This window comes from Chlamydomonas reinhardtii, chromosome 6, assembly GCF_000002595.2.
Source record: "Chlamydomonas reinhardtii strain CC-503 cw92 mt+ chromosome 6, whole genome shotgun sequence".
Lineage (NCBI taxonomy): Eukaryota > Viridiplantae > Chlorophyta > Chlorophyceae > Chlamydomonadales > Chlamydomonadaceae > Chlamydomonas > Chlamydomonas reinhardtii.
Genome location: NC_057009.1, coordinates 3,458,326 through 3,471,881, shown reverse-complemented (window position 1 = coordinate 3,471,881; position 13,556 = coordinate 3,458,326). Strand labels below are relative to the sequence as shown.

Genomic DNA, 13,556 nt, shown 5'->3' with positions numbered 1-13,556 from the left:
CGACACTGCAAAGCAGCTCGTCAGTGGCACAGCCGCAGCTTGGTTCGCACCTCCCCTGGTTGCCACAAAGATTGCATTGGTTACAAGAGGGACCTGCTGACGCAGTTCACGAGCCAGTGACGTGGAGAACGAACACCCTGCTCTGGACCCCAGGGGCGTGCCGCTTGCAGCGCCGTCGGCCTACTCTAGCTCTAGTAGGCTTGCTCCACAAAGCAGCGCCCCACACAACATGCATCCGCAGCAGGCGTGCAGGCCAGTGCCAAGCTTGGGGGACGCCAAGACGCGCGCGGTCTCCGTGTTGTGGAATGGGTTCCTTCAGCCGCCAGGTGCGCAGCAGCCCGCGCGTGTGCGCGGGTCTGCTGTGTGGTGGCACGCACCTGGCGGCGTCATGTAAGCAAGCCACGGAGCCGCGCGCTTGACCCCCCAAGACAGGCAACAGCCCTGAAACGCCATCAATGGGAGCGCTTAACGCCCGTCCAACCATCATTAAGGCAGCATCCGTCATTCTATGCGTCTCTATCGCTTCCTGCGGCGTTCAGCACTTGAGCCGCCACACACGACAGGCACCTGACCCATTTGATATCGCCATTCACACCCGTTGCCCTCACCTCCCATTGCTCACTCCCTTCAAACACCGCTACTGCCAACGCGAATTGAGTCCTCGCCCATGCGTCACAGCCTCGAACAAGAACTGTCGAGGCGACGCACACATCCCGTGGACCAAGCGCCCTGGTCCCAAAACGTGCCGCTTAGAACCTCCGGGCGGGCGGCGGCGGCGGCGGCGGCGGCAGTTCGCAGGCGTTGTCGCAGTCCGCCGCCAGCTGGCCCGCCACACCCAACAACGCCGACAGGTCCGCGTGGTCCGAGGTGGCTGGCGTGTGGGCGGGGAAGAGGGTAGGGAGCGGGACCGGCAGGGTCAGCCTCAGGCAGTAACGGTGATAAGGAGGGAAAGCGGAGCAGGTGTCAGGCTCACGGCGCACTGGCATGCACAATTGCACATGTGCGCGTGAGCGAGCATACGGTACGCGCGCATCCTGGTACATGTGCTCGCCAGACGTCTAGGCATGCGAGTCGCACAATGTGGGCGCGGCCATGAGACACACGCGGCCGGCCTCACCCTTGTCGTAGTGAGTCAGCACGGTGCGGTCGCCGTCAAACAGGAACATGCCGCCCTGCTGCAGGCCCTGTGGATGCGGGCGTGTGCGTTTGCGGCGGCAGGATCAGGCGCTGTGCACTCTCACGGTGCAGCGCGCGACGAGGCTCTGCGCTCTGGTGACCCCCCTCCCAACCACCACACCCGCGCCCGTCATCCGCCGCCGCACCACCCACAACACCGCATTCCCGCCACGCACGTTGTCGCCGACGTGATAAACCCAAGCCCCCAACCCAGCTCCCCTGAGCAATCTGTCCTTCAACCGTGACCTCCACCTCCAACCCCACCTGCTCGTTCTTGGGCGGCATCCAGGGCTGCCAGCGCGGCAGGATGTCCATCAGGTCGGCCGTGTTACCGCTGTCCATGCGCCGCTTGATGGCCAGCGGCGTCTCCACAGACAGGAACGTCGCGCCCACGCCCTTGATCAGCCCCAGCGCCGTGTACAGGTCGTTGTTGGGGTCTGTGTGTGTGGGGGGGGGGGGAGAGGGAGTTGAAGGAGGTAAGGGGCTTACAGCAGTTGTAGGAGATGGAGTCAGGGCGGTCAGAGGGGTCACAGGGGTCGAAAGGGGAGAGGAAGCGTTTGGCAGGGGCTCTGAGGATGAGCAGCTGGGATGCTGGAGGCATGGGGAGATGGAGACATGAGGCTGGCTGGCAGTGGCAAGCGGGGTGTGCCCCCCTTGCTGCCCTGCCTTTTGACCTTTGCGATCGATAAGGAAACCTAGACACCTAGACACAGAAGACAGGCCGGCTCGAACGCACCCGCAAACAGGTTCTCCGCGGGGAAGCCAGTGACCTCCACGAAATCCTTGGAGCGAGCATGTGTGCCGATGGAAACCAGGAAAAGCTTGATGCCCTGCAGGCGGACGCGACGGTGGAGGTTTGGGCATGCGAGGGGTTTGCAACTCGGGCAGATGCGGCCTGCAGTAGTATCAGCACAAACTTTGCAGACACGCGATGCTCCCTCCCAGTTCCCACAAAGCCGTTGCCTGCAGCCGCATAATAGCAGGCAGGCTCCTATAGACATGCAATCACGCGCGGGTGTGCCTGCCCTATCGCTCCTGCAAGCTCTGTTGCCTTGTTCACCGCGACAGCCCCTTTCTTAAAGCCGGCCGCTCACCATTTCATCAAGCTTCGGCTTCACATCACGACGGAGCTGGATAGCCAGCTCCCAGCTTTGATAGATAGTGAGATGGGAGAGGGGATGCCGTTAGGAAGCAAGGTAAGCTGTGGATAGGAAGTAGGACAGGGTTTAAGTACAAGGCATGGCTAGGGCTAGCTGCTCACGGACAGCTGGACCGACACGGCATGCCGCCTCAGTGGGTCAGGGACTTACCAAAAGAATCAGCCAAACGAGCGAGCGAACGCCACCACCTGCAGGTGAATGCAAATGGGTCGGCAGCGTAGGGTTGTGGCGCTCGGGTGTGTGGGGTTCAGCGCTGCGCCCTGCGCGCCACTGGGCCACGAACCCCAGTTTTCCAGCCCACTACCATGGCGCTGAAAGTGCATGCTCCATAACAGTATTTGTAATGTCAACAAAACTCACAGCGCGCTCGTTGGGGCCCCAGAGCGAGGTCAGGTCGACTAGCTCGCCGTCCGACGAGCGGTAGACCTGCGCCACGCAAGTTCCGTCTTAAATCTCATAGTTTCGTAACGCTTAGGCAGCTGGCGCGCCTAATGAAAGTCCCGCACAAGAATGTCTTGTAAAACATTCGCGTTCAAACAGCAGGCGCACCTTGATGCCCTTGATGCGGTTGTAAGCATCAGTGGTGCCATTGGTCGCAAATGGTGCCGCGGCAGCCTGAACTCGAACGCTGAGTGGTCGGGGTGCAAAACGGATGGGCCGCGAGCGGCCCACCGTCGTGGCACTACGCTGCATGCGCAGCGACTGCATTTGAAGTGTTGTTGTAACCGACTGGTGGTAGAAGGGATGGCGGTATAAATACAGTGATGAGGGTGGCAGCGCCCGTGCATGCAGTGCATCGTGTCACTTGTGTGGCTCGAGGTTGCCCCTGGCAGCTTCTGTGACATCCGATACCCTAAGCCTGTGAAACCCCGGCCCGTGAAAAAGTTGCGGTTGTTGTGGCTTGCACCGTGGTGATCAGTATGTGCCACCAGAATACTAGCGGCGCGCTGCAGGACACCTACACGTGTGGCCGCACTACCAGTCCTGCCCAGACACACACCGTCAAATACACCCTCGTATCGCAAACAGCTTTCTACGCCTTCAGTGCAATGATCCTCCGGCTCTTAGCAGGACTAGTCTCCTTGGTTCCTAAACGTTTATTCTCAGTCCTTAATTCACGAATGCGGGACATGGACGCTGCAGGATGCATCCGGCAGTTGGCCGGCGCATGCGTATGCTCCTAGCAGGAATGCCATATTAACAATATTCGAAAGCCGCGTCGCAGCTGTCAGTTCATCCGCCTTGGATCAGCTGCACATACGCCAGTACCCGATCAGGCCCTGCCCACGGCCTCCGCCCCCACCGATGCCTGGCCGCCTGCCTCCGCCGCGCCCTTGGTGCCCGGTCGCACCAGCTGCAGCGTAATCACCGCATCCGCGCCCTCCACAGCCGCCGCCGCCGCGGCACCGCTCGCGGCTGCCTTAACCGCCTGCGCAGCCGCCCGCCGCTGGGCCTCGAGCTGCTTAATGCTCATGTGGAGGATGTCCATCTTGTACTGCGCCTGCGTGCTCTGGGCCGCCAGCTGGCTGCACCGCAGGTTGGCCGCCGCGGTGTCAAAGCTCTCATCGCCGTCGCGCCGCGCCACCTTCATGCGCGCGATGGTGGCCGTCAGCTCTTCGCCGGCCTCGATGTACGCGACCTCCGCCTCCGCCAGCGCCTTCATCAGCTCGCGCAGCTCACGGTCAATGGCCTGCACGCCGTGGTCGCTGCCGGCGCCCGTGCCGCCGCTGCCGCCGCTGCCGCCCGCAGCCGCACCGGCCGCCCGCGCGTGGTGCTCCGCAGGCAGCTCCTCATCAGCCTCCCCGTGTGCGTCGCCCATCCCCTCCTCCTCCCCCTCCTCGTCATGCATCTCCGCCTCGCCCTCGCCCTCGTCCTCGCCTTCGTCCTCGCCCTCGTCCTCGTCCTCGCCCTCGTCCTCGTAGTACTCATCAGCGTCCTCATCTCCCTCCTCCATCTCCTCCTCGTCCTCCTCCGCCACCCGTGGCGCAGGCGGCGGCGGCAGCACGAAGGCCGGCGGCAGGGAGTTGACGCCTGCGCGGGTGCACAGCTTGACAGCCCGCTCCAGCAGCTGCGACAGCTGTGCCGCTGCCGCGTAGCGTGCCTCGTAGCCGGCGGGCGCGTCGTCCCTGTTGCGTATTTGGGATGCCGTGAAATCGTGATTCAGATGGCGTCTAGGGTAGGGACAAGCAGCAGTTTGCATTCGCCCGCAAGCTGTTGGACTCACCACAGCAGCTCGAAGCGCGTCTGCACCGCATTCACCAGCGCATTGGTAGCGGCCGCAGCCGAGTCGCCGAACTTGGCCACCAGCTTTTGCACCTCGTCCAGCAGCGCCTCTGTAGGGGATACGGTAACGCCGAAGTCCGACCACACTTCAGGAGAACGTTATACGCAGAATCAGGCTCAGGCTCACGTGCTACCCCAGTACAAGACTGAACCCCTCTTTCCGCCCTTCTTGCTTACGTGCAGCCGCCGGCAGCATGCTCCGCGCCAGCCGCGCCACGCCCTTCTCCATGTGCTCCTTCATCTGCGGCCATGCAGGGGCATCGCGGAAGTTGCGACACTCGCTCAGCCAAAGGGCTTTCCCAATGCGGCACTCATGCGCCCGGAAATGCGACGCAGGCTGTCAAGCATGCCGAAGCCCCGGGCCACCCGCCGCACGCACCCGCGCGAAGGAGCCGGGCCCGCGCTCGTTGGCGGCTGCCAGGTAGATCTCGCCTAGAGCCGTGCACACGGCCGGCTCCACCACGTCCTGGCTCAGCGCCTTGCTGGTCTCCACCAGGCCCGACTGCAGCGCCTCCAGCGCCTGCGCCAGCTGCCGCTCCTGGTCGCGCCGGACCTGTGCGTGCACAGGCGGGAGGTGCGCAAGCACGAGCGATTGCCGCATGCAGGCGGGAGGGCGCAGGCATGCGCGCATGGGCAACTGCCGCAGGCATGCAGGCAGGCCCACCCGCACACTGGCAGTACCATATTACGCAGCGGACAGGATAACCGAGGACATGGGATGTTACCCCTGCCGCTGGCCCCAATGCCAACCACACCAGCACCCAGCAGTGGCCGCCACACAGCGCAGACCCACACCCACACACCTGGCCGTACAGCTCGTCCAGCCGGTCCAGCTGCGCCGGCAGCAGCACCGCGCCGCCCCTGAGCGGCGCCAGCTCCGCCCCCAGCGCCAGGCGCGCCGCTTCCACGCAGGCGTCCATCTCCGAAAGGATGGCCAGCCGCGTGGCCCTGTAGGCGCAGGGGTTGGCAGGGACCGGCGTTTACTAGGCATTGGACACACCGAAAGTGGTGGGCGAGCTTGCCTATTGAATGTCAGCAACAGGCGTCCGTAGCTGCGGATTGGTAGCGTAGTTGGTTGCGAACCTCCACTTACTTTGTGAGCTGCGGCAGCTCGGCCTGGAACAGCCGCGCCCAGGTGGCAGTGATGCGGTCCATGATGGGCTGGGCCAGCGCGCCGTTCCCTGTGTTGTAACGTTAGGAAAAGGGGCTGTTGGTGCGGCAGCGCGGGGTTCGGAGTGGCGACGGCTCCTCTTTGCCTACAGCATGAGCCGTGCGCGCTGCACTACCAGGAACTCACAGTTGATCTGGCCCACCGAGCCGCTCATGTACACGCCGTTGCGCCGTAGCGCCGCCTGCGATTGGTCATGTTACGCGAGGTGGTGTGATGACAGGGCACGCGTGCGGGTGCAAAGACCTTGCGGCTGCGAGGACAAGTCGCGAAACTGACGGGCACATGTACCGCAATGGCACCGAGCACGGTACGTGGTGCCCACACAGGCCACCAGCAGCATGGCAGCCGTTGCTGACAGCTACGTCACCCTCGCCTCACCCGGTAGCTGCTCCAGACCATGCGGGCGGTGGGGTCGCAGGGCTTCATCTCGAACTTCCGGGCCGCGGCGGGGGCGCGCTCCACCGCCAGGTCGGAGCCGAGCTGCAGCTGCGGCTGCAGGCCCGTCGTGATGAAGGTGTGGAACATTTGCGCCACCTGCAGGCACAGGGGATGGAAGGCATGGTGCGCAAATGGCACAGAGGCCTAACCGGTGCCGTGCCTGTGGACTGCGGGAATGCCGTAATGCAAGCGGGGCCTTGCTGGAGCGCGATCAATTTCAAGACTACAGGCATTCATCCTTGCTGCACAACATACGGCATGCGCGCACCTGCCGCCGCAGGCAGTCGTCAAGGCGGTGGGGCAGCGCCGCCAGCGACATGCCCACAGAGCGCTGCACCGCCGCCGACACGTCGGGCGCGCCGTCCGGCCGCTGTCCAGCATGAAGCAAAGGGTGGCGGAGGGATGGCGGGCTGCTATCAGGCCGGCACAAGAGCACATACGCTAAGGGTTGAGCAAGGAGTTCCGCCACAAGCACTCGGAGCCGTGCCGATGCCCTCCTGCCGAGCCAGCTCATCCCTACCACCAACAAACCCACAAACACACCTGGCTGAGCAGGATGCGGCCCACCGAGTCGATGGTCGCGTACACGTCCTGCGCCAGCCGCCGCTGCGCGCACACGCGAGCCGCGTCGGCGGTGCGTGTCACGTGCGAGCGCAGCTTGGGCAGCTGCGTGTCGGAGAGCCTGCAGGGAGGTGGAAGGCCGTGTTGGGTGGGTTATAAGCGGTGATGCGGGGCTCCTGATCTCAGGCACGGAAGGCCTGAACGGCCTGCAAGAGCGTCGAGAATCATCCCGCATACGTTCACATTCGAACAGCAAGTCGCGCAGCGTTTTGCACTCGCTGTCCTCTGTGTGCCCTTGCGAATGTGCATGCCAGGCACCATTTGAACGTGTATGGGGGGGGGGGTTGGTTTGAGTTCGGGGATTCTGAAGGTACTGAGTTTACAGAGGCGGGGTGGGACTTACTTGGAGAAGACGCTGGCCTTGCGGTCACGCCGCACAATGCCCTCCAGCTTCTGGGCCTCACGCGAGGACACGCAGAAGACGGGCAGGTCGATCGCGTCCACGTCCAGGGCCGGCGCTGCGCCGTCCTGGTCGCCCGACTGCTGCAGCATCTGTGGGAACCACCAGTGCGCAGCCATGGATAAAGCAGGGCCAGGGCCGCTGCACAGAGGAGGCTTCACAGTATAAGCAAAAACCATCCTCTATAGCGCTAAGCACTTCGCGGCCACGGCTCCGCGCCGCCACCCACCTCGGTGATGCCCTCCCGGAAGTCCTCCTGCAGGCGCTCGCGGCTGTAGTCGTTGCGCGCGACCGCGCAGATGGTGCGCATCTGCACCTGCGGCTTCTTGAGCCGCTGTGACGCCTCCGCCTGCGCCTTCTCGGCCCGGGACAGCTCCTGCAGCGCCACCGTATGCTGGCCCCTGGAGGCAGGAGGCGGCAGCAATGGTGGGCGGTGAGGAAAGCGCAGTTGGGTTGGTGGACGGCACAGATGTGCGCGCTCGGCGCTTGACTATGGAAGTTCCTGTACTTGCAAATGATAAGCAACACAGACATGCAATCTTGGGCCGTGCCGCTGTGGCCCATTCGCATATTCAGCCCTTCTCTCACGCAGCCATACAGTACGCACTTGAGGGCCGGCATGCTCGCCACTGTCTTGCGCAGCTCCTCCATCAGCTCCGGCACCTCCTTGCCGCGCAGCTCCCTGCACGTACATGGCAAGCGCGTTGCACTGAAGCTGAAGGCATGAGAATCCGAACACGTCTGATCTGTGGTGTTGACTGGAAGCAGTTGTCGATCCCCGTCCGCACCGGCACACTGCTGTACAAGCAATGGAATGGGCCGCAGCACGCACTTGGGCTCGCGTGTCTTCTTCTGCTTCTTGCCCTTGCCGCCGCCGCTGCCCCCCACGCGCTTGCGCTTGCCGCCGCCAGAGTTGCGCCGCTTGCGCCCTCCCCGCGGCCTCTCGTCGTCATCGTCGTCGTCATCGTCCGAGTCATCACTGTCCGCCTCCGCCTCATCGTCCTCCGAGGGGCAGTAGTCGCCATCGCTGCCGCTGTCGCTGGCGCTGCCGGAGTCGTCGCTGTCCGTCAGCTCCTCCTGTTGGCGTGCGACCCGACCGGGGGCGTGCGTGCGTCACTTGGAGGGCCGCCGTACAAACCCACATTGCTCATATGGTGACGGTTGCATTCATGCGCCATGGTGGGCAGGCTCCAATTCCCTGCCTTGTCCCTCCCTCGTACCCCTGCTGCCCACCTCGCTGCTGTCCTCCTCCATGTCGTCCTCGCCGTCCTCGCCCTCATCGCCGTCACGGTCCCCCTTCTTGTCCTTCGCCTTGGGCGGCACCGCCTGTACAAAGGAGTATTTGCACGCGCAGAGGTGGCGGCGGTGATTGCGCGGGCGGTATACAGCGGAACCCAGTTCCCTCTTAGATGTGCTTCACCCACATGCCCCCTGCATTGCGTCCAGGCGCCACGCACCTTGCGCATCAGGTCAGTCAGCTCATCCGGCTCGGCCACTCCCGCGGCACTGCAGCGCTGAAGGACCGAGTCGCGGATCTTCTTGGCGGCGGTGGCCACCTTGCGGCAGTTGTTCAGCGCCATCGTGGCCTGGTGAAAACCAAGCGGGGCAAAAGGGGCCGCGGGTGGACGAGGACAGAAAGTTGTTCATATGCCAAACCAAGCAAATGTGATCCTGCGTCAAGACCGGGCATCCTGCAAGAAGACTGTTTGCGAGCCAATGTTAGCCGGCACTCCCGTTTGGCGCTCCCTTGCACCTACCTTGCGCTTGGCCTGCTTGGTGGCCTTCTCCGCCGCCAGCTCCGCGTCCTGCAAGCGCATGATGGCCGCGTCCAGCTCCTGGAACGCCACCAGGTCGGTGCCGCTGCGGGCGCACACCTCGTCCATACTCAGGCTGTTCAGGATGTTGGACACCTGCAGCGGCAGCGGTAGAAACAAGCGTCGGCCTCAGAACATTTGGGTGAGATACATGAGCACAGCGGGCACCGTAGCTGGGCCATTTATTTGCCCCGCGTCACCGCAAGGGTTTGGTTGGGTCGGGCACAGGAGTTCACACGCAAGCCGCTGACACGTGCACACTCACGTCCAGGTTGTCGGACTTGGTGCAGATGAAGGTGATGGCATGCACCTGGCCGTCCATGACCATGCGCCGCTTGAAGTCCGTGCCCAGCAGGTCCTGTGTGCAGGGAGGCAGTGCCGTGCGGTTGAGCCGTGTGGGCCAGAAGGAAGGGGAAGGCAGGGAAGCACCACAACATCATCTCGCAGGTCCGCATGTTGCGCCCAGCCTCACCTTTGCCGTCTTGTTGTCCACGGCGCGCGTGATGTCCGCCACGATCCACACGGCCGACAGACGCCGCATGTACTCCTCCGCCACGCGGCCGCGCGCCTCGTTGGCGTCGCGGGTGCCGGGCAGGTCCACCAGCACCACACCGCCCTCCAGCAGCTGACGCGGGGAGAGGGAGCGACGGGGTCGGAAGGGATGTGCTATGTCAGTGAGTCATTGATGTCATAGCCGCAACGAGGCGTCTGCAGGGCAAGGCTCCCTAGTGCACGCTGCTGCTGCGGCTGAGACAGCGACACCCACCTTCCAGCGGTGCGCGATGCGGCAGACCTTGACGATGGGCCAGGCCTGCAGGCTCGTGGCCTTGTTGTGCGAGTCCACGTACACGCCCACCTTCTCCCTGCGTTGTGTGAAGCGGACCAGATCGCCGCCGCAAACGTGTCACCCAAGCACTACGGAGACCGTGAGAAATGTTATCACAGCAATCGACCAACAATGGCAACGCGCTTGAGCAGGGCGCACCTGAACTTCTTGGCATCGCCGTGGCGAATGGGCTCCACCTTGCCCAGCAGCTGCGTGACGCGGTTGCTGTGGGCGCGCAGCTTGTCGGCGGTCAGACCAGGCGCGCGAATCAGCTCCTGCCCATACACCGCCTCCAGCATCGACTGCGCAGCGGGAGGCAATGAGCTTGTTGATGTCCAAGATTCCTGCAGCTGTCCGAGACGATGCCTGACAGCTCGCAGCACCCAACGGATGTCCCTGTCCCCCGCGGCTGATACGCCCATGCGCGGAGACGCATACGCACCTGTGCCACGCCCGCCTCGGACCTCCCACTGACGGTGCCCTCTCCGCGCACCACCTGTATCACACCGTTCTCATCCAGCAGGTCGCTCAGCAGCTTCTCCAGGTGCTTCGCCCACTCCTCCTGCGAGGTGGATGCGTTTGGATAAGGGATGAGTTGCTCAGCCGCAAATGCTGTTTCCCCTCTCCTTTCGAAGCCGTTGCGCCGGCACACACACCTTGGTCTGGAACTCCACCTCGGCGTGGTAAGCGCCCGTTGCCGAGTACGACACCTGCGTAGCAGGAAGGTTGGGGTTGTTAGGTCTCCGGCTTCGCGGGGCATACATGGCGCTCAGCATTTAGCGAGTATGGACGGGCATCAGCTCGCTCCCTAACCCAGATGAAAGCAAAGCGCGGCCCCGGCAACATCCACCTGACCCACATCCCGCCTCCCCCGCACCTCGATGGGGCAGCCAGTGGAGGCGCGCATGGCGTTGGTGGGCAATATGTCCTCCTCGCCCAGCAGCGCGTTCAGCAGGCTGGACTTGCCTGGAGAGGATGGGAGGGGGAGCGTGGGCGTGTGATAAACGGGGTGCAAAGCGCCAGAAGCGCGCAAGCAAGCCAAGTCGTGCCCGTTGCCGTAACGTCGTCGATACTCACCAGCTCCCGTGTCGCCCACGACGCCGATGGTGGTCCGCGGCATGGTGGCGCGCTGCTGCAGCGCCTGCAGCTCGCCGCGCCACAGGGCAGACATCTGCGGGCCTGCCAGCGCAGTACCCCTGCCCGCGACAGCAGGAGCGTTGGAGGGCCCGGCGCCAGCCCCGCTGCCGCCTGCTGCATGGCATGGCAGGACAGGCAAATCAGAACACGATAGCTTTTGCGGCCAGGCCAAGCGCACCAGGACACTCTCCATGAGCTACGCTACAGAAGCGATGTGGGTCAAGCCTACCGCACGTCCCCGGCAGCACACACACCTGCCGCTGCCGTGGGGAACAGCACCTCGCTGACGGAGCTGACGATGTCCTTGCACTCGTTCAACACCGCGTCCACACCGCTGTTCGCGGGCGTCTTGGCGGGGCGAGTGCCGGGCGGCTCCGTGGCCGGCCCCGCCTGCGCCTCCTGTTGCGCCTCCTGCTGCGCCGCCTCCTGCTGCGCCTCATCCTGCTGCGGCTGCGGCTCACCCAGGGGCGCCTCGTCCAGCGGCTCGTCCTTCACGCGGGCGTGGTGCTGCGGCTGAGGCGTCTGGTCCTCCATCTGATGCTGAACAGGTGCCGGCGTTTGTGCTTGCGCCGCCGGCTCGATAGCCTGGCCGGGCACGGCGGTCTCCTCGTGCGGAGGCACCATGTCCACATCAGCCGCGTTATCAGGCGCCGCAGCCGCACCGGCTTGCCCCCCCAGATGGTGTTCCTCCTGCTCGGCGGCCGGCTGCGGCGCAACGCTGGTCACCATGCCCACGCCAGTGACTCCGGTCTGCAGGAAAGGGCCTGGAAGCGGCGTGGCATGGGCTCCTGCCGCGTCGGCTGCGGCCGGGCCCAGCTGAGCGGTGATCGCGAGCAGCCCAGCCCCAGCCGCGGGTGTAATGTTAGCTGATGCATCAACGGCAGCGCTGCCGCCGCCCGCAGCGAGGCCGGCCGCGCTGACGCGTGAAACCGGCGTGATGTGGGTCAGGCCCTGCTGGCGTGCGGCGGCCGCGGCCGCGGGCGCAGCTGCAGGAGTCGCCGTGCTCCCTGGCTGGCTGTAGGTGAGCATGAGCGGGACTGCGCCGGGGCCATCGGCCAGAGGGCCGCTGGGCTCGCACTTGACGTAGCCGCTCCGGGGCAGCGCATCCGCACCGGCTGCACGTGCGCGGAACATGGACTCACATCAGTCCGTGAGCGATAACGGGCGCCTAACACATGGAGACGCCAGCAGTGTGGCAGGCATGGACTGGACAAGGCCCGATTCACATGCGGCTACAGCAAGCAGGTCAAGTACGGTACGGTAGTAAGAGAGAGCGCGAACCCACAGCATGGGCCCGAACATCAGCTGCCTCTGCTGGCTTGCCCCACACAGCAGCTCCAGCCTCAGCTTACCTGAAGCCTGGGATGCGTCCATCAGCTGCAGGGCGGGGGTGTTGTTCTGCGAGCAGGCAGGCAAGGTTGGCCATGCATGCACGTCAATCGCAGCTCCTGGCGCAGCCTTCACAGAGGGACGAACAGCCTTCAGGCTATGCCAAGTACGCACCCGCAGCAGCGCCGCGCCGACGTCCACGTCCACGCTCTGGAGCAGGAACGCCACCTCGGGCTCCGCGTCGGGCTCCGTCGCGGATGCCGGCCCGAACAGCACCTCGTCGCCTGGTGGCCGGGGCATGCCAGGTGTGGTCGGAGCAAGCGAGGCAGGCGTCTGAGCTCAAACCAACACATAGCACCCTTAAACAGCCGCGACGACCCGAAGCACGACTGCGCACCGGGTGCCAGCGTGACCATCACGCCACGCTGCATTTTCCGACTCTCTCCGCTCGCATGCTGGACCCAGGCGCTTGCATTGCGTGCGAGCAGCGTGGCCTGCACGTTTGCAGCCGTCCGCTCGACCAACACCGCCCGAAGCGCGCCTCCGTGAGCAGGCAAGTGAATTGCTGCAGCGCCGAGCTCGACCGCAGCTATTTCAGCAGGCGGTGGCCCACAGCCGCTGGCTACGAACCTAAACATGTTGGATGCAGTCCCGATGGCGTGGACCTTGGCGTTTGCGAAGCTGCTGGGGAGCTTGTTCAAATCAAACTTGCCGTGATAAGCATATGCGCTGGCCGAATAATTATTGTTGGTCACTTTGGCTATAAAAGCGCAGAATATGTATCGGTGTGCGCTTATCAAGGCCGGGCGGCCCGGGCGGTCGACCAGTCGTAGCTCATCGCGACCAGGTCACGCAATTCATGATGCATTGGCACCATTGGCGGCAAACGACCGTTGCAGCTGATTCGTTGTATTTATGATGATTATAACGGTATAGTATAACCTATACAAGTGCCAGGCCCGCTTAGGCCCGCTTAGGCCTGTGTCCCTGCATACCCCGCGTGCCCGCTGCCCCTCACAGCGGCCCCTCACCCCTGCCCCTGAGGAAAGCACCCAAGAGCAGCGGGCTGCCATAAGTTGCAAAACAGTTACAGCGAGGCTTGGCCTCTTGGGAAGTGCGCGCAGTGAATCGTTTGTTGTTGCGCGTGCACACTTTGTGGAGGCACGGAGCGGAATCGCACAGGACATCAGCAGGAGGACGA

General features: G+C 64.1%; 2 protein-coding genes across 3 annotated transcripts; both read right to left on the bottom strand.

Annotated features, from left to right (window-relative positions):
- Positions 1–68: 68 nt before the first annotated feature.
- Positions 69–3,018, bottom strand: CHLRE_06g278096v5 (uncharacterized protein). Its single transcript, XM_001698063.2, has 8 exons — positions 2,886–3,018; positions 2,697–2,762; positions 2,487–2,524; positions 2,271–2,325; positions 1,913–2,006; positions 1,441–1,613; positions 1,118–1,184; positions 69–871 (listed from the first exon to the last, which is right to left on the bottom strand). The coding sequence occupies exons 4-8, from the start codon at positions 2,271–2,273 to the stop codon at positions 750–752; spliced, it is 459 nt and encodes a 152-aa protein (XP_001698115.2). The 5' UTR covers positions 2,274–2,325; positions 2,487–2,524; positions 2,697–2,762; positions 2,886–3,018; the 3' UTR covers positions 69–749.
- A 62-nt stretch (positions 3,019–3,080) lies between these two features.
- CHLRE_06g278095v5 (uncharacterized protein) lies at positions 3,081–13,268 on the bottom strand. 2 transcript variants are annotated; one of them, XM_043063053.1, is made up of 29 exons: positions 12,753–13,268; positions 12,530–12,639; positions 12,379–12,424; positions 11,281–12,141; positions 10,967–11,137; positions 10,767–10,855; positions 10,546–10,599; positions 10,332–10,451; positions 10,049–10,191; positions 9,830–9,926; positions 9,536–9,688; positions 9,329–9,421; positions 9,007–9,159; positions 8,707–8,835; positions 8,483–8,575; positions 8,082–8,326; positions 7,857–7,931; positions 7,479–7,650; positions 7,193–7,341; positions 6,772–6,910; positions 6,497–6,598; positions 6,169–6,324; positions 5,917–5,971; positions 5,713–5,800; positions 5,423–5,567; positions 4,999–5,172; positions 4,797–4,860; positions 4,561–4,669; positions 3,081–4,462 (listed from the first exon to the last, which is right to left on the bottom strand). In XM_043063053.1, the coding sequence occupies exons 1-29, from the start codon at positions 12,784–12,786 to the stop codon at positions 3,610–3,612; spliced, it is 4,872 nt and encodes a 1,623-aa protein (XP_042923759.1). In that variant the 5' UTR covers positions 12,787–13,268; the 3' UTR covers positions 3,081–3,609. The 2 variants fall into 2 exon arrangements, with proteins under 2 accessions (XP_042923759.1, XP_042923758.1); XM_043063052.1 differs by having other exon boundaries at positions 3,225–4,462.
- Between the last annotated feature and the right edge of the window lie 288 nt (positions 13,269–13,556).

What these genes read in the sequence shown, in the direction of transcription:
- CHLRE_06g278095v5 (XM_043063053.1), bottom strand. Translation starts at nt 12,786, where the DNA reads ATGCAGCGTGGCGTGATGGTCACGCTGGCACCCG. An exon ending in GGCGATGCCAAGAAGTTCAG is followed by an intron (nt 9,927 to 10,048) that starts GTGCGCCCTGCT and finishes CACACAACGCAG; the next exon opens with GGAGAAGGTGGGCGTGTACG. An exon ending in ACGCGCTTCGAGCTGCTGTG is followed by an intron (nt 4,463 to 4,560) that starts GTGAGTCCAACA and finishes AATACGCAACAG; the next exon opens with GGACGACGCGCCCGCCGGCT.
- CHLRE_06g278096v5 (XM_001698063.2), bottom strand. An exon ending in CGCGGAGAACCTGTTTGCGG is followed by an intron (nt 1,614 to 1,912) that starts GTGCGTTCGAGC and finishes CCACACACACAG; the next exon opens with ACCCCAACAACGACCTGTAC. An exon ending in TGCCGCCCAAGAACGAGCAG is followed by an intron (nt 1,185 to 1,440) that starts GTGGGGTTGGAG and finishes CCGCATCCACAG; the next exon opens with GGCCTGCAGCAGGGCGGCAT.